Here is an 18607-nt window from a genome sequence, read left to right as displayed (position 1 = left end):
TTCTCAGATAAAAGCAGAAATAGGAGAACCAGCACACATCTGTTTGTAGGTAGATATAGCTCAGCAGGATGAGCTCTTGTAAATAATGAGTCAGTGCAGAGTTGTTTCGACTCCTGTCTAAGGTGAAGTAATGACAGACTTAATGTTGGTTTGAATCCCTGTTCAGACACTGATCAAACTCTTTAGTGTTGATCTTCTTCTCAGTAGAAACAGAAATAGGAGAACCAGCACTCACTTAGTTATGAGTAGATGTAGCTCAGTAGGATGAACAGATGATCCTGCAGATACTCAGCTAGAGTAGAGCTGGTTCGATTCCTCATTAAGAACAAATGTTATTGTCAAAGATAAAGTCTTTAAAAAGACAACAGAGCACAAATACTGCCCCCTGCAGGCTGCTCTAGATCACTGTGTCAATTAAAACTATTCAAGTGGAACTGGATGATAATCAATCAATCAACAACACCCACATCCAGAATGTGACAGTTTCTAAACTGACTATAGTATGATAAAAAAAAAAAATAATAATAAAAAAAAGTCCTTGAAAAAGAACATAACCCACCCCCCCCCACCCCCCAAAAAAAAACAAGTATGAGAAAAATAGATGCACTGGTTACTGAATAAGATCCCCACAAAAACAGAATTTAACTGTATCTGCAGTGATGCAGCTACTTACTGTTGTTGTTAGTTGCTAATTAGTTAGTTAGTAAGCTAGTTAGTAAATCTCTTCCAACATTTTTAAAAACATTCGTCTCAACTTGAGTAAAACATCAGCTGCTCATGGTTTCCCGTCCCATAACCCCTTGCTACCACCTCTCCGAAACATCGGGGGAGGACACGGCCCCCCCGACCCCGCATCTGCAGGATTGGTCATTCGATGATCCAGGTCCTGACAACGGGTGGATTTGAACCAGACGCTGCATCGCTGACGCCTTACGGTCGCGAACAAACCCACCACGCCACCGAGTCCCCTTCACACTGAAAGCTTTTCTCCGGGCGCTTTTAAATCTTCACTTTGGATGTTGGACTTTAAAACTCAGTGAGAATCGAACCCACAACCTCAAAACTTCCAGAGCAGTCTTCTAACCTCCTGAGCCACCTGGACTGACACACTGATGTTAGTTTCTTAGAGCTTTTCAGTCTTTACTTTTGGGTTTCTGACTTTAAAAGTTGTAACACGGATTTGAACTCACAACCTCAGAAGCTCTAAGCAGCCTTCCTACCTGGTGAGCTGTTAGATCTGTTTTACTGAAACAGTTTCTGTCACAGTTTTCAGTCTTTCCTCTTGATGTTGGACTTCAAAACTCACCGAGGATCAAACCCTCAACATCAAAACTTTTTGAAGTCACAATCTGAAAGCTTTTAAGCAGCTATTTCACTCTTTGAGCTACAGGAAATTTCACTGGGTGAGTTTCTTTTGCAGTTTTCAGTCTTTCCTCTTGATGTCGGACTTCAAAACTGACTGATGATTGAACCCACAAACTCACAACTTCAGAGCAGTGTCCTAACAGTCTGAGCTACAAGGCCAGACATGCCGAGCTCAGTTACTTAGAGTTTTTCAGTTTCTCAGGGTGACTGACTTTAAATTAAGTTGTCAAACTGAGGATCGAACCCACAAACTAAAAACTTCAGAGCTGACATCTAACACACTGAGCCATTTGATCAGACACCTTCTTGTTGTTTTTCCTCGTGACGGTTGGACTTCAAATGTCACTGAGTCTCTTCAGGATCAAACCCACAAACTCAACCCTTCAAGATGGTCTTCTAACAACCTGAGCTGTTTCAACTGAGACACCAGAGTGTGATTTCTTGGAGATCTTCAATCTTGAACATCTTCACCTTCACCTCAAAACTTCCAGAGCAGTCTTCTAACAGCCTGAGCCACCTCGACTGGCACACTGCCTGCCGTTTCTTAGAGCTTTTCAGTCTTTACTTTTTGGTTTCTGACTTTAAAAGAAGCAACTGGAGATTGAACTCACAACCTCAGAATCACTGCTAAGCTGTTCTACCTGGTGAGCCATTGAATCTCTGTTGCCGAGGGAGTTTCTGTCACAGCTTTCAGTCTGTCTTCTTGATGTTGGACTTCAAAACTCACCGAGGATCAAACCCACAACATCAAAACTTCAAAGCAGTCTCCTAACAGCCTGAACCACAAGGACAGACATGTTGAGCTTAGTTACAGAGCTTTTCAGTCTTTTCACAGGGTATCTGACTTTAAAATTATTTGGCAAAGCAAGTATTGAACTCAATGAAAGCTTCGAAGCAGCGATTTCACTCTTTGAGCTACAGGAAATTTCACTGGGTGAGTTTCTCTCGCAGTTTTCAATCTGTCCTCTTGATGTTGGACTTCAAAATTCATTGAGAATCGAACCCACAAGCTCTAAACTTCCAGAGCAGTCTTCTAACCACTTAAGCCACCTGGACTGACACACTAGTTATAGTTTCTTAGAGCTTTTCAGTCTTTACTTTTTGGTTTCTGACTTTAAAAGAAGCAACTGGGGATTGAACTCAGAAGCACTGAATAGCTGTTCTACTTGATAAGCCATCAAGTTTCAACCTTTTCAAAGCAGACACATCCCCATTGTCCTCAACGGAAGTGATAATTTGACATCAAGGCATGGACGGGATTTGAACCCGTGATCTTTGGTTTACGAGACCAACGCCTTACCACTTGGCCACCACGCCTTGATAAACCAGCTTATACTTGTGTTAAAAATGTAAATGTTACCATGGTAACATCTGCTAACATGGCAGAAGACCGTTTTTTGTTTTAAATGTTTGGAGAGACGATGTCACAGAGCTGAAAGAAACGTTTTTAAGTTGATCAGTGAGTCTGTTTGATGTTTCGTTGAGTTTTGGACTGTTAGTCAGACAAAACGAGACATTTGAAGACGTCATCTTGGAATTACAGTTTTCACCATTATCTGACATTTTATAGACAAAACAGTTAATCCATAAGAAAAATAACTGTTAGTTGCAGCTGTACTTTGAAAAGGTGATGTGTTTGGTTCCCAAATGCACCAATGAAGCGTTTAAATGTTGACTGAGGATCATGTGTATTGTAGTGTTCAGAGCCGTCCACCAAAACTATATATATATATATAAAAAAACCCTGATTTCTCAGAAAAAAAGTGTAAATATATACAAGTTAAATTATCCAGAGTAAATTAAATATACAAATATAAAATAAAAACACAAATAAGCAGAATCAGTGACATCTTTTAGATCTTAAAGTTAATCTTTTACTAATGTTAACTAAAAGTTTTATGTTGTATTTATTTTTTTTTTACTTGTTTTTACCTTGTTGTTCTCTGTACCTTTAATTTAAGGAGAGCTGATGTTTGTTACGCTGCTACATAAATAAACTTTATTATTATTATTGTTATTTTTATAAACTCGACAACAAACAAACCCGACATAAACTGGATTTTTTTTTTTTTTCTGTTTCCTGACGAGCAGCAAACAGCCTCTCTGTCGTCACGGTAACAGCAGAGGCTGCTCATGGTTGCCGTGGCGATGAAGGTGTTTCCATGCCGTCGTGTCATACTCTTGATTCAGGCGTTTTAGCCAATTATAGACCTATATCTAACCTTCCATTTCTCTCTAAGATCCTTGAGAAAGCAGTCTCTAATCAGTTATGTGACTTTCTACATAACAACAGTTTATTTGAGGATTTTCAGTCAGGATTTAGAGGCATCATAGCACAGAGACAGCACTGGTGAAAGTCACAAATGACCTCCTAACTGCATCGGACAAAGGATTTGTCTCTATACTTGTCCTGTTAGATCTTAGTGCTGCATTCGACACAATTGACCATCAAATGCTTTTGTAGAGACTGGAACATTTAATTGACATTAAAGGAACTGCATTAAGCTGGTTTAAGTCCTATTTATCAGACTGATTTCAGTTTGTACATGTTAATGATGAATCCTCCATGAAGGCAAAAGTTAGACACGGAGTTCCACAAGGTTCTGTACTTGGACCAATTCTATTCACCTTATATATGCTTCCTTTAGGTAATATTATTAGGAAACACTCCATAAACTTTCATTGTTACGCAGATGATACCCAATTATATTTATCAATGAAGCCTGATGAACCCAATCAGTTAAACAAACTCCAAACATGTCTTAACGACATAAAGACCTGGATGACCTGCAATTTTCTACTACTAAACTCAGATAAAACTGAAGTTATTGTGTTTGGCCCTAAACACCTTAGAAACACATTATCTAATGATAAAGCTGCTCTGGATGGCATTACCCTGGCCTCCAGCACCACCGTAAGGAATCTGGGAGTTATCTTTGATCAGGATATGTCCTTTAACTCCCACATAAATCAAATTTCAAGGACTGCCTTTTTTCACTTACGTAATATCACAAAAATCAGGCACATCCTGTCCCTAAAAGATGCAGAAAAACTAGTCCACGCATTTGTTACTTCTAGGCTGGATTATTGTAATTCCTTATTATCAGGCTGCCCTAACAAGTCTCTAAAGACTCTCCAGCTGGTCCAGAATGCAGCTGCACGTGTTCTGACTAAAACTAGAAAAAGAGACCACATTTCTCCCATTTTAGCTTCACTACATTGGCTTCCTGTAAAATCTAGAATAGAATTTAAAATCCTTCTCCTAACTTACAAAGCCCTTAATGGTCAGGCACCATCATATCTTAAAGAGCTCATAATACCGTATTATCCCACTAGAACACTGCGCTCCCAGTATGCAGGCTTACTGGTGGTCCCTACAGTCTTTAAAAGTAGAATGGGAGGCAGAGCCTTCAGCTATCAGGCTCCTCTTCTATGGAACCATCTACCGGATTCAGTCCGGGGTGCAGACACCCTCTCTATGTTTAAGAGTAGGCTTAAAACTTTCCTTTTTGATAAAGCTTATAGTTGGGGCCGACCAGGCTCGCCTTGGATCAGCCCTTAGTTATGCTGCTATAGGCCTAGACTGCTGGGGGACTTCCCATGATGCACTGAGCTCCTCTCTCCTCCTCCTCCTCTCCATCTGTATGCATTCATGTAACATCAATGCATGTCACTAACTTTGCTTCTTCTTCTTTGCTTCTTTCTGAGTTGTTTTTTTTTGTGCTTTCTCATCTCACAGGAAACCCCGGGTCCCGGTCTGAGCCTTCGTGGTCCTTCACAATCCTGTTGGCATCCTTCCCTGACTGTTGCTGTGTTGTTGTTGTTGTTATTCTATCTCCTCCCCCTCCCCTCCCCCTTTCCCTCTCTCTTTCTCTCTCTCAACCCAACCGGTCAAAGCAGATGGCCGCCCACCAAGAGCCGGGGTCTGCTTGAGGTTTCTACCCGTTAAAGGGGAGTTTTTCCTGCTGCTGCTCATTGGGGGACTGTTGGGTCTCTGTAGATTAAAGAGTTCAGTCTGGACCTGCTCTGTGTGAAAAGTGCCTTGAGATGACTTCTGTTGTGATTTGGTGCTATATAAATAAAAACTGATTGATTGATTGATTGATGTGACCTCTGGAGCAAAGATGGCCGTCTGAAATCTTAATAATACCTGAAGTAATAAACAAACATGTTTCTACTTTAATCAGATTAAATTAAATTAAATTAAACGACTAAAATTAAATCTGCGGTGAATTTTTTGCACTAAAACAAAAAATATTTTCAACTAGTTGTTGAAAATATTTTTTTTATACATAAATTAATTAAAGTTAAAGGATGTTTTAAACATTTTACTCTATTTTCTATTTATTGTGTAATTTTACACAAACAAGTTTTATCTGCGTTTAAAAAATGTTTTTTAACTTAATGTTGAATTATTGTTTTATCTTTTAGATAAATTCTCTCAAATCTGACTTAAACCTTTCAGAAGTGAATTATTAAAACATATTTAAAATAAGATTATTAGATTATTTAATATAATCTGAAGCTCTTTTTTAATAATGTAAACACATAAAATGGTTTTAAACACTTGATATGATTAAATGATCAATCTGTGGAGCTAAAGATAGATTTTGAAGTTTCTAATCATCTAAAATAACAAAATCACCAAAAACATTCATGAAAACCTTTAATAGTGAAGCTGTACATTACATAGAAAACTGCAGAGCTCGTTATTTCATTCACACAAAATCCAGAAACGTCAAAGTTATTTATTTTTTATTAAAGCTTCAAACAGTCAAACTCACCAAACTGTTTAATTAATTAACAGATAATTAACTTTTCTGAAAGATATAATGAAGGAAAAATACTTCGTCTTTAGTAATTTAGTGCAATAACAAAATAACAAAAATACATTTTTATACAGCACTTATTAAACTGGAGAAAGTGCTTTACAAAATAAAAATAAACATAAATAATAATAATTTAAAATAAAACCAAAGATATAGATATGAAATCAATATGCTGATTGGTTTTATCTTTTATATTCGAGCTGCGACTGACGATTGTTTTCTTGTTTATTTTTGATGTTTTCGCTGATTTTCTGACGTTTTATGGACAAAATAATTAAACTGATAATGAAAATAATCGTTAGTTAAACAAACAATTAACTGATTCGACTTGTCGAGACGTCGCTGAACTGATCAGTTTAATTATTACAAACTGATCAGTTTAGTTATTGATCGTTTTAGAAAGAATCACATTCTCGTGTCGCGTTCAAAGACGTAAAACGTTTTACTGTCGATGGACGGCTGAAATGTAAATAAAACAAACTGATCAATAAACTGATGATTTGGTTTCATTATCGACACGTTTGATCCTCCGTATCGACCGATCGGCTTCCTGCTGAAACACAAAGACTCAGAAACAAACAGAACTCGGTCTGATCGATCGGTCTGATCGATCGGTCTGAACTCAGCGTCCGTCTGTGATCAATAAAGGTTTTTATTCAAACACATTAAACACAAACTTTCACTTCCTGTAAAAATAAACTCGAGACGTGAAACTCGCTGCAGATTAAAAACCTGCGTCCAGTCGACTTTGTTTAAAGTCGTGACGTCATCAGACGTCCTCGGCGGTGCGTTCAAGGACACGTCGACATTTAAACTCTGATAATCGTTATCAGAAGGTCAGAAAGTGAGTTTTACTGCTTCACATGTTCAACAAGTTTCAACCAGAGCTGCAGCTAACGATTCATTTCATCATTAATTAATCGTTTGGTCGATAAAACATCAGAAAACTGTGAAAATGTTCCCAAAAAACATTCAGTTCACTTCGTCACGATGCAGAAAAACACAAATGTTTTACTTTAAAAATTATCGATTATCAATAAAGTTTTGAATCTTTGTTCAGATTCATGAACTATTTTAAACTTTATTATTATTATTATTTTTATCACATCAGTTTATTGTTTTTGACTATTTATTCTTGTTAATTAAAAACTTTCAGCTTTGATTTATTTTGTTAATTCTGTCTGATCGATTTCAACTCGACTCGATTGATCAGCTGATCGACAGAAATTAATAATCATTCAAACCAAAACCGTGTTGAAGTTTTGACATTTTAAACGATTAATGAATTAACTGAGAAAATAATTAATTAATCGTTTGATTTTTTTATTCTTTCACTTGTTAAACTGATGAAAAATATTAATAAGATGTTTTTTTCTTGCAGGAAATGTTGCATAACTGAAGTTTTGGTGTTAAAACTTTCACCAAATGATTTTATTTTTATTGACGTTTGTGTTTCCTGTCGTTTCCTGCGACTCGTCAGTTTGTCGTTAACGAGTTAAACGTGTAAAAGCTTCGTTTTGTTTCGCGTCGTTAAAGTTAAAAGTCAGTTTCTGCAGCCGATCTCCTCCTTGTAGCGGCTCGTCAGCGTGTCGGCTTTACGCGTCAGTTTGGACAGAACGGCATGAAGTCCGTTCAGGTGGAAGTAAAACTGTTTCTCCAGGTCGTCCTCGTCCTCCGCCGGCCGCACGGCGTCCGTCCCGCCGTTCTGCAGGACGCCGTTCTGCAGGACGCCCCACTCCATGTCGTTGCGGATGGACTTGAGCAGGACGTATGAGCCGTACATGCCGGCGCCGTCGCCGCCGGCCGGCTGCAGCGCCTCCAGCTGCTCGTCGGCGTCCAGCGGGACGTCGCGCAGCAGGCTGGGGACCATCACCGTCTGGTCCATGTTGTTGACGGCGCCGATGAAGCGGCTCATGGCGGTGAACAGCGAGTTCTTCTGGTTGTAGGAGTCGGAGATCTGCATCACAGCGAGCGGACAGCTGACAGCCAAACTTAGCCGCTAAAGCTCGTTAGAGGATTATCAGGCCGCCGTCTTAACGAGCTGCAGGTAACTCAGGTGACCTCACTTCCTGTTGTTGAACTCTGACCCCCCTGACGCTCACTGCGGTCCTGCTGCAGGACGCCAGCCGACCGTTTCACCCCGCAGCCCAAAACACCTGAAAAGAGAGGGAGGGGTCAGCTTCAGACAGAGAGAAGAAGAACAAACTGACTTTAATCTGATGGGAAATATATAAATAACCGGAAGCTGCTTCTGTTAGCATCAGCAGACTAATGCTGCTAACACAGTTAGCAGACGAGCTAACGGAGCTCCGGTTGATGATTCCCGTTAAATGCATCACCGGGATTTAAACAATCAGCCCGTTATTGAGATATTAATGAGAAACTGTGATTATCTGCCGCTAATCAATGCTAAACAGCTAACTACCGGGTTCCATAGAAACAACATGAGCTTTACCACTTTAACTCCATCATTAACATTTATACATGTTTACTGCGTTAAATAAGTACAGAAACTGCTGTAAAATTACGGTAAAAACACTCCAGTGTTTGAAGTAACAGCTGATTTAAAGCTGTGATGTTTGTCCGGTAAAAACACGACAGAATAAAACGAAGTTCTGCCGGTGTCCGATAATGGAACCACTACACCGGCTTGATAAAGACAAAACCGGGGCCGTTAATTTAAAAACAGGAGAAACACACCGCGTGTTAAAGGGTTTGTTTCCTCTCTATTAACCAGGTAGATCCTCTGTATCTCCCGGTTTACCGAGAACTAAGCACAGAGCAGCCGCCTTAGAACTCACCGCCTCCGGGGGCGGATAATTCCGGGAACCGTTAGCTTCCGTTAGTCGGTCACATCGACATGGAAACCTCCGCGGTGACCTCACCGTGTGTCGGGTGTCGCTGCTCGGTCCTGTCGGTGTGTTGAGTGCCGCTTTCTTTCCGTTATCTTTCCGTTATCTGTGCGGGGGAACCGGGAGGTTTGTGCGGGTGCGTTTGATAGCGGCGGAGCAGCGGGGCGGCAGGGGCGGGGTCAGCGTGTCGACTGACCGAACCTCCAAACACAGCCAATCACAGGGCGACAAAGACGCCTGACGTCACGGGGAAAATATGACGTTGCATGCGAACATTCCACCCCAAAAATAAAAATAATGAATAATCCACCAAAAAAATAAAAATAAAAAACTAGAACTTTCCAGCCTAATATTTAAAAAAATTAGAATATTCCACTAAAAAAAACAACTCAAACAAAAACAACAACGAAACAGAATAATTCACCCCAAAAATAAAACAAATGAATATTCCACCCCCAAAATAAAAAAACAGAATATTCCACCAAAAAACAAAAAATAAAAATTCTACAAAAAAACATAAAAAACATAATATTCAACCCAAAAATCAAAAACAGAATATTCCACCAAAAAACAGATCCTCCAGTTGTTTTCCTGTTTTATTTTTCACCACATTACTTGTTACAATATTAACACACTATTCCCACTGAAAAACATTGTATATTGTAAAGACAATCAATTAAATTACTGTTTAATGAAAGTGTCACGTACAGTCATCCCTGACGCTGAGTCCACTGAAAACACCAACGGGGGAAAAAGTCAAGAGTGGAACAGAGTTTGGACCTGCTGCTTGCCGTACAGAGTCACACCTACTGTACAAAACACTGTGATAACACCTGGACACACATAAATAAAATACTGTAAGTAAAAACAGGTCAGATTCACCTACTGACCCCAAACAGACAAATGTATTTAGAAATATCCACCAAGTGAGCACAAAACAGACTAAAATACAATCTTAACAATCTTCACGGTCCATTTAGTAGTTGTTCTGGAGCTTTCAAACATATCACACTGTCCTCATCAGACTTTCAAACACATAAATAAAGGACCGCAGAGCCACAACATTCAGTGATGATGCAGAACACACAAATCCCCATGTGGAGGGGGGGTCTGGTTCCAGGGGGTCTAGAGCAGCATTTTGTTGACTTCATTCAGACAGAAACATAATTCCAACTTAATAAAAACTTAAAATGTTTTAAAAAATAAGGGGATTGTTTCAGTTTGACGCCTCTATGTGGCACCATGAGATGATTCTGAATCTGTTCTGAATCATCATGAATGTAAAAATGTTTTTTTATTATATAAGCAACCAATAGATTTAAGAGTTAACCAATCAGCTTCAAGAGAGCAAAAAAACAAACAAACAAACAAACAAAAACAAACAAAACCAAAGAAAAAAAAAGGGCAAAAACGTTGGATGTTTTTCACAGCCTCAAAAATAAACAGAAGAGGAATGTCGACAGGTTTGGTGCAAGATGCTCTGTGTGTTTCCATGGTGACGTGCATCCTCGCCTCTTTCCTGTAAAAGAACAAAATGAGAAGAGAACGAGCAGACGGAGGTGATGATGAACAACAGGAAGTGTGTGAGTATGTGTGTGTGTGTGTGTGTGTTACCTGTTAGACCATCTCATACTGGTTGGCGTTGATGAAGCGAGACAGACAGCAGGCCAAAGACATCCCTATCAACTGAGACAGAGAGACATGTTTTAGTATCTTTTTTGACCAATGTTACACATTTTTATTGGTTTTATGTTACTGAAACTTAATAATAACATATGTAAGCTACAGGCTAGCACTTAAAACATACACAGAAAATACACAAGTTAGTTACAAAACATATTATAACATAAATAAAATCTATTTCTTGTATTAGTAGGATAATTGTATGGAAGCTCATTTCTGCCAGTAAAAGAAAAAAAGAAGAAGAAAAGTTAGTCATGATGGAAAAAAAGAATGATAAGTTTATTAAGTCAAAATTATAATTATAATTAAAATTATATATATATTTTTATATTTCATAAATTTGGCTTCTTTTCTCATAACTTGACTTTTGACTTTTATTACAATTTTAACTTTTTATTCTCATAATTTTGACTTTTTTTCTCAGGATTTTTAATATTTCATCTCATAATTTGGATTTACTACATCTAGATTTTGACAAACCATGAGCATGCTTTTTTTAAAATCATGACTTCCTGTATATCCCAGAATATACAGGAAGTTACAGAAATATTTACATCCTGTTCTATCCGATCCATGAAGCTTTTACCTCTAATAATGTTGTTTTAATGATGTTCTGCACGTTAGTGTCGCCTTTTAAAACATTGTATAAGCTCTTTGTGATCATCACGACAGTTTTACCTCCATATTACTCAGTTATTCACATTTACATCTAAATTTAACCGCTTGCTGGACTGGTTCATCACAAAAAACATCAATCTGTGAGTTGAGTACCTGAGAGAAGGCGATGCCGAAGGTAACTCCAGCGATGATTCCCATGTTGCCTTCTATGAAGGACGTCACCAACTCATAACAACCCTGCAGACACACAGTTCATTCATTCATTCATTCATTCATTCATTCATTCATTCATTCATTCACTGAGTCTAAGTTATTAATTTCAGATCTCAGAGTGTTTTTGTTGCATGTTTTGTGTGTCTCAGACCTGTTTATAGACTTTCTGTGCAGCCAGAGTTGCGTTCTTCAGGTCGGCTCCGCTGCAGTCGGAGAAACTAACGCAGCAGCTGGCAGGAATCCCGCTGACGGGGAAATACACACTGCTGAGCCAACTGGTGTAGTTATAAACTCCACAGCAGTGCAACTACAGACACGGAGAGAAAAAAACAGTCGTCTGTAGGCTTTAATTCATCTTCATATCTGAGATTTTATTACATTTAGTTGAAGGTGTGATCGTGTGTTTTGTGGCATCACGCAAATAAATCACAGTATCATCAGCAAATAGAAAGACATCAGTTAAATCATCAGTATAACGAAAAAACAAAGAGAAGTGGTCCCAGTATTGATCCCTGTGGAACACCTGAGGTGTACTGGTGTCCTCTTAGGAGGGTTTACTGTCCTGTCAACCGTAATATAACACTATAAAATACTCGATTACATTCAAAAGTCCTGCATTTAACATTTTAACAACGTACCAGTATGTTAATATTAACAGCAAACAGTTATTATTATTATTGGACTAATTAATGATCATGTAAACAGCTTTTTACTACTTTATATACAATTTGGTGGTTTAATCTGTAACAATGCATCACATTTTATAAAATCATCATTTTTTTTTGTCTTAATCTGTAAAATAATCAGAATAACTTTAGCTGTCAGATGAGGTAGTGAAGTAAAACAGAATATTTTAGAAAGTAAGTAGAGAGTACGCTGCCTTAAAATTGTACTTAATCACAGTACGAGTACACATTTAATTTGATTTAACAATAGTTTTTATACATTTTATCTCTTTATTTTGTTTTATATTACACTAAAACACACAACAGTGTGACTTTGTTATTGTTTTATATATGTATGTATATTATTTAGGTAAAGAAATTTAATAAATCCGTTCAGGCATGTTTCCTCTCCCTGCACACATTCCTGTAGTTTGTGAGCATTTTTTGATTTTATCCTGTGCAAATAAATAAACTTAAACTTTATAAGCTGATAATATGACATATGTTTTGCTTGTTTTTCTGCCCTCTAGTGGCCAAAAAGTTAATGAATGCAGCTTCAAGTAGTTTTTGATTCTAAACTAAACCAAACAAAAGAGATCAGAAAACACTCATAAGACTAATTTTTGTACCGTATGGGATGTTTTTGAACCTCCAACATCAACAAAACATTATCTGAAGGTCGTCTAGAGTTACTGATTACTGATGGAGAGAGTGATAGACTGACTCTACGCTGGACGCCGTCCACCGCCAGACTCCTGTCATCTCGTCCGTCATATCTCATCACAGCCTCGCTGTACGTCGTGAGGAAAGTTCCTTTAATCTGAACACAAACACAGAATGTTGTAAATAACAAACAGCATCGTTGTTTAAAAGTATCTGGATCATGTGTGTGTTTTTGTGTGTTTTTCACACCTCGTGGCGAAAGATGAATCCAGAGATTCCAGCGATGAGTTCAGTCATGAAGACCAGAGACAGAAACACGGCGTACTGCAGAGAGGTCAGACAGGAGGTCACATAGAGGTCATTAAGAGGTCATAAAATATATTCATGTTAGAGGTTGCAGTGACATTAAATTAGATCTTTTTGTTCCTCTGACAAACAAAAAGTTGAACAGTTCGTCTTGTGTTACAAATTTTGTTGAAGGTAATTATTGTCATGCTAAATATGAAGCTACAGCTAGCAGTAGCTTAGCGTAGCTTAGCAACGCTGTGTTGTCGTTTTTACACCTGGGTTTTTGTACAAATTAAACATGTTAATCAGTGAGCTTTAGTGGTGCCGGTAGGTTTGATTTTGTCAGCTTTGGACAGAGCCATGCTAGCTGTTTCCCCCTGTTTCAAGTCTTTATGCTAAGCTAAGCTAATAAGCTGCTAGCTGTAGCTTCATATTTAGCGTAGAGACATGAGAGGTATCATTTTAAACATCAAGTTCTCGGCAAGAAAGCGAGAGATAAAAAGTTAGTGACAGACCGAACAACTAAAAGTGAACATTTCCTCTGACCAGTTTTAACATCCAGGGGCGCCCCCTGCAGGTGGCGAAGCAGCCGAACAGGCCGAACACCACGATGAAGGCTCCGGTGCCGGTGAGGACGTACGGAGCGTTGGAGGGGCCGTTGGAGATCAACAACATGTAGGGGCCCAACATGAACTTCCACCATAACCCCACCGAGAGCAGGACCACACCTGTCACCTGTGGGGGGGGGGGGGGGGGGGGGGGAGGGAGGGGCTCCAGGGATTACTGATCTTATTATTTACAGCATATTTTATTGATTTTCATGTATATCAAACATAGAATTTGTTAAAAACTGAAGCTAATTATGATGATTTCTGACAGAGTCCTGTTATTATTGTTATTATTATTATTATTATGACAGAGTTATAGATTTATGGCAGATGGGCTGACTCAGAGAGAAGGAGGGAGTTTGTAGTGAGGACTTCAAAGGACTTGGTTTAAAGATTAAAGTTCGGATTGGGTTTAGGTTCAGTTTAGGGCTGGGGTTAGGTATTTAGTTGTGATCATTAAAGTCGGGGGTTAGGGAATGCATTATATCACTGAGTGTCCTCACAAGTATAAAAAGACAAATATGTGTGTGTGTGTGTGTGTGTGTGTGTGTGATTCAGCACCACATGACTCCGTTATGAGCTCTGACAGTAAAGTGACAAAGTGACAGACAGACGGGAGGAAGAAACGAGTCAGACCAACGTTCTCACAACACGCACAACACGGAAAAAACTGTTATATTTACACTCAGCGAGCACTTTATTAGGAACACCTGTGTAATATAATGCACCACCAACTATGACCTTAATAATAAAGTAGAATTATCATGATAATGTCAACAAAACCTGAAAAAAAAAAGCTTTGAATTTATGGCAGAGCTGTTTTTATTGGATTGAACAGGTGTTCCTAATAAAGTGCTCGCTGAGTGTAGACTGTGTACAGCTGTAATCAATAAGTGTAGTTGTAGCAGTACAAGTATCAATCGTTGTTACATAGACTGAAGGTTAGGATGGAGTATTAGGCCATTTACTTAATTTTTAGAATTAAGTCATAACTTTATGAGAAAAAAGTAAAAAAAGTAAAAAAAGTAAATATTTCTAGAAAAAAAATTATTTTGCGAAAAAAATGTTGCAATGTTTAGATATTTACAGAAAGAAAGTTGTAATGTTTAAAGAAATACTGTTGTAATTGTTCAAATAAAAAGTTGCAACATTCTGAGAAAAAGTCACAATATTTAAAGACTACAGTTGTAAAGCTGAAGAAAAGAAATAAAAAAGTCACAATATTCCAAAAAAGACGTCATGATAGAAAAAGTTTCTTGGAGAGTAAAATATCATGGTTGATTGGATTCCTGGTGCATGTTTGTGTGTTTTTATCCCAGAAGTTAAGTGAACGTGTGTCGTTTAGTTTCAGGTGAAGGTGGTTTACGAGGACGTCCGTTCAGGTTCAGGCTGACGGATGAAAGAGGAGACGAGACGGGAGGTTCGGAGGACGATAAACGAAGGAGACGTTTGATTTTTGACTCCTGATTGCGTCCGTCTGTGTGTGTGAACATTTCAAACGGCCGCAGTGAAGCTGTGATGTTGAAACGTTCGCCGTCTGTCTGTCGGTGTGTTCGGGAGACGATAAGGAACCCGTCTCAACGTTTGTTTGGTTCAATTCGAGATAAAAGATAAAAGTCAGAGTCTGTGTGTTTGTGTAGCTGCCGGCTGATTGTGTTTGTGAAGCTAAAAGATCAGATTAAATAAACTCAACACACTTTGTAGCACCGGTGGAGATTTAATTTAGACAGTCTCACTCTATTTAACTTTTATTACATTTAAATGATGTTATTTATTTATAGGGAAAAGTGGAAATGTAATGTATGTATGTAATAATAAAACAACAGCAAAGGAAACATGGATCAATTATTACAAATAAAACTGTAAAGATAAAAATTTGGGAAAAACTTCCAAGTGAGTCAAGAAGGAAGTCGACCGGCTGCCAAAACCGCATCGGCTCTGAAGAATATCACATCTCGCCAAACAAACAGTGACAGATTTTTATCCATCTGCAGCCGATAGAAACTGAGGCATAAAAAGACAAACAGATATCAGACAGGCTGCGCTTTAGTCAGTCTGTTCGGTGCCAAGAAAAAATCATTTAAAAACAAAACCTGAGACACTGAAAATCACTGCGAGAGCAACAAATCCTGCCTTATTCTTCCATATCTGGTTGTCTAAACCTGTTTTTTTATTGAAGAATAGCTCCTCTTCTTCACTATAAATGCCTCCCAGCAGCAGCAGCAGGAAGTTACCACGTGTCTTATGAGGCTGATATTTGAGAGTATAAAGAGTGGAAGCAGGAGAGAAACTAAACTTCAGACCACAGAGATTCAGATAGAAGCCACAAAAGTACTGCGAGATCATCACGGGTCGACCTGCTACCGAGCTCATAACACTGAGATGTGAGGACGCCGTGGAAACCAACCAGGGCCAAACAACAACCGGTTCATGAGTCGACAGTTTCCTGGTCGGACGTAAACAGACTCGTTAAAGGACACATAATCTTTATTTATGGAATATCTTCACATGATTTCCAGTTAAAAACTCCTTATTTATCTTCTACTGGTCCTTTATGCAGCCCCTCAGTTCAGCCTCTGTCTGAAACAGGCCGTTTTAGCTCCTGTCTCTTTAAGGCCCGCCTCCTGATGAGCCCACTCTGCTCTGATTGGTCAGCTTTCAGGAAGCTACGTAAACAAACTATAGAAGCAGGATTTCACACAGGCGGGTCGTGTGTTCGTCTCTCTGTACAGATCTTCATTATCGTCCCGGTGTCACAGCTTCACCCTCCTCCTCATTCCTCAGAGTCGGGATAATTACCGAACCTCCTCTGACCTCTGACCTCTGACCTCAGCTCTTATTACACATCATATATCCTGATATCTGACATCATGTAGTTTCAAAGTCTTGGATAAAAACACTAAAGAAAGAAACTGCAGTCTTTATGTGCTGTGAATTCCCTTTTCTAACGTTATTTCATCCAAAAATGTCACCAGAATCAAACGTTTTAAATAGACGGTCGGCTGATATTAACGGCCGATATCGGCCTATCACAGATATATCGGTATTGACGTATATGTTGTCTGATAAGCACTGATGAGATTGTTTTTATTTTTTAAAGTTATATAGGAGGTATTTTATGTATATTTGATCCTTTTTCATCCTAATTCAAGTTTAATAAATACATGTTTTTTTGTTTTTTTTAAATTTATAGTTATTTATGCTATTAAATCATCACTGTTTCAGTGCACTGATGTCATTTTATACAATAAAGAACACGCCTCCATTACATATCATTGTCACATGTGTTTAATCACCACATTTGAGGGATTATATATCTATATTCTGTATTTATAAAATTATCAGCTGATATATCGATATTGGAATTTTCACTCCCTAATATCAGTATCGGCATCAGCCCCGAAAAATCCAGCATTGGTCGGACTCTAGTTTTTAATATGAGATGATTCAAACCAGATTTGCAACAGTGTCATAATTCCACTTTAATGTAGACTAATACATTCTCAATGTTAATAACATATAATTAAATACAGTCTGCTGAATGTGTAGAATCTCTTATCTCCAAAGTATCAACTTCATATGAATATATTTAGAAAAACAGACTTATTTTAACTGGATAATGATGCATCTTTGGGTTTTACAGTGCGGTTTAACTGGACTCCACATTGACATCAACATGAAAACAAGCTTTTACAATCATAAAATAAATATATTCCACCTCCCTCCTGATATTAAAATGAGTCAATAAACACGCAGCAGCAGGTTAATAGAGAAGTGTTTTCTCACCCAGAAGATGAAGGAGTAGAGCAGCAGCAGCGACTTCAGACAGAAGATCACCGGTTTGGTTTCCATCCTCCTCCGAGCCATAATCCAACTGAGACGGCAGGATGAAGACTCTCTCTCACTTTAACGTCTCTTTGACTCTCCCTCCCTCTCTCTCTTTCTGTCTTCCTGCAGTGTAAACGGGGATATACAGTATATAGGACAGAGCCAGTCCACATTTGGTGTCGATTATTCTGTTTTTATCTTTGTTAAAATGACGTTTTACTGACTAAAACATGGACACAAAACGCAAGTCTCATGTTTGAGAACCTTTTTTAATCCTCCATCTAACAGCTGAATCTATCAGTGTGTGACCCTGCAGCAGTGAAATCTGGTAACGTTGTTCATGAGACGTGCAGGGCGACATGTGGTTGGTGGTTTGAAGGTGACAGTGCAAACATGTGACCCTCATACTTCACACTATAACCACACAATTAACAGGAAGGTGATCCTCGGGGAGTCTGACAGCTCACTGTGAAGGTCCTCCACCCCACCCACCAGCCACTATGGGGACCTGCCTTACTCTTGATTATTACTTATTAATGAATATATTGTTGGTTTTCCCATTACGGAGCTTTATAGTGAGTTTCAGCTTATTGTTTATCTGCAACTTTACTGTTCTGGTTCACTCTCAGCGTCTCTCATAGCGTCGTTTTGGGCCGCAGCAGGCAGCTGTTTCCAGAGTAAAAGCTGTAAGAAGCCGCTGTCCATTACCTGCTCAGCACCAAACAAACAGACACAGTTAGCTGTAGACTAGCTGGTGAACATAGTGGAGCATTTAGCAGTTAAAGAGCCAGATGTTTCCCTCAGGAGTTGGTAGAGAGTAAAAACAGAAGCTAAAAGAAAGTAAATATTGGACTCACATTCACCAGGTGGACAGAAACACGACTCCACATGAATGATAATGTTGCTCCGTAACTGCTGGATGGGGAAATCGTTTGCTAACATGTTAGCCACAACTACTTTATAAGCTGATAATATGTCAAATAATTGGACTAAAC

At 38.7% G+C, this 18607-nt stretch overlaps 2 protein-coding genes, 1 long non-coding RNA gene and 1 other non-coding gene across 6 annotated transcripts; 1 reads left to right on the top strand and 3 right to left on the bottom strand.

Annotated features, from left to right (window-relative positions):
* Positions 1-2610: 2610 nt before the first annotated feature.
* On the bottom strand, positions 2611-2682 carry trnat-cgu. The gene has a single exon. It is a non-coding gene; the product is annotated as a tRNA-Thr (tRNA).
* A 3335-nt stretch (positions 2683-6017) lies between these two features.
* On the bottom strand, positions 6018-9371 carry LOC122976118 (mid1-interacting protein 1-B-like). 3 transcript variants are annotated; one of them, XM_044344429.1, is made up of 2 exons: positions 8996-9371; positions 6018-8350 (listed from the first exon to the last, which is right to left on the bottom strand). In XM_044344429.1, the coding sequence occupies exon 2, from the start codon at positions 8155-8157 to the stop codon at positions 7738-7740; it is 420 nt and encodes a 139-aa protein (XP_044200364.1). In that variant the 5' UTR covers positions 8158-8350; positions 8996-9371; the 3' UTR covers positions 6018-7737. The 3 variants fall into 3 exon arrangements, with proteins under 3 accessions (XP_044200364.1, XP_044200363.1, XP_044200365.1); XM_044344428.1 differs by having other exon boundaries at positions 9080-9371; XM_044344430.1 differs by lacking the exon at positions 8996-9371 and adding an exon at positions 8895-8989.
* A 209-nt stretch (positions 9372-9580) lies between these two features.
* On the bottom strand, positions 9581-18382 carry LOC122976103 (tetraspanin-7-like). The gene is made up of 8 exons (XM_044344402.1): positions 17571-18382; positions 13723-13911; positions 13138-13212; positions 12950-13045; positions 11712-11867; positions 11501-11584; positions 10661-10732; positions 9581-10565 (listed from the first exon to the last, which is right to left on the bottom strand). The coding sequence occupies exons 1-7, from the start codon at positions 17649-17651 to the stop codon at positions 10664-10666; spliced, it is 750 nt and encodes a 249-aa protein (XP_044200337.1). The 5' UTR covers positions 17652-18382; the 3' UTR covers positions 9581-10565; positions 10661-10663.
* Positions 13145-16312, top strand: LOC122976154. Its single transcript, XR_006400841.1, has 3 exons — positions 13145-13222; positions 13754-13851; positions 15130-16312. It is a non-coding gene; the product is annotated as an uncharacterized LOC122976154 (long non-coding RNA).
* Positions 18383-18607: the final 225 nt, after the last annotated feature.

Source organism: Thunnus albacares, chromosome 24 (assembly GCF_914725855.1).
Source record: "Thunnus albacares chromosome 24, fThuAlb1.1, whole genome shotgun sequence".
NCBI classification, from domain to species: domain Eukaryota; kingdom Metazoa; phylum Chordata; class Actinopteri; order Scombriformes; family Scombridae; genus Thunnus; species Thunnus albacares.
Note: the sequence above shows the minus strand (reverse complement) of the source record. Positions and strands in the feature narration are given on the sequence as shown.

Excerpts from the sequence above, each read along its gene's own strand:
- LOC122976118 (XM_044344429.1), bottom strand. The coding sequence starts at position 8,157 with ATGCAGATCTCCGACTCCTACAACCAGAAGAACTCGCTGTTCACCGCC.
- LOC122976103 (XM_044344402.1), bottom strand. The coding sequence starts at position 17,651 with ATGGCTCGGAGGAGGATGGAAACCAAACCGGTGATCTTCTGTCTGAAG. Across the intron at positions 13,912-17,570 it reads TCTACTCCTTCATCTTCTGG|GTGACAGGTGTGGTCCTGCT; the intron begins GTGAGAAAACAC and ends CCCCCCCCACAG. Across the intron at positions 11,585-11,711 it reads CACAGAAAGTCTATAAACAG|GGTTGTTATGAGTTGGTGAC; the intron begins GTCTGAGACACA and ends GTGTGTCTGCAG.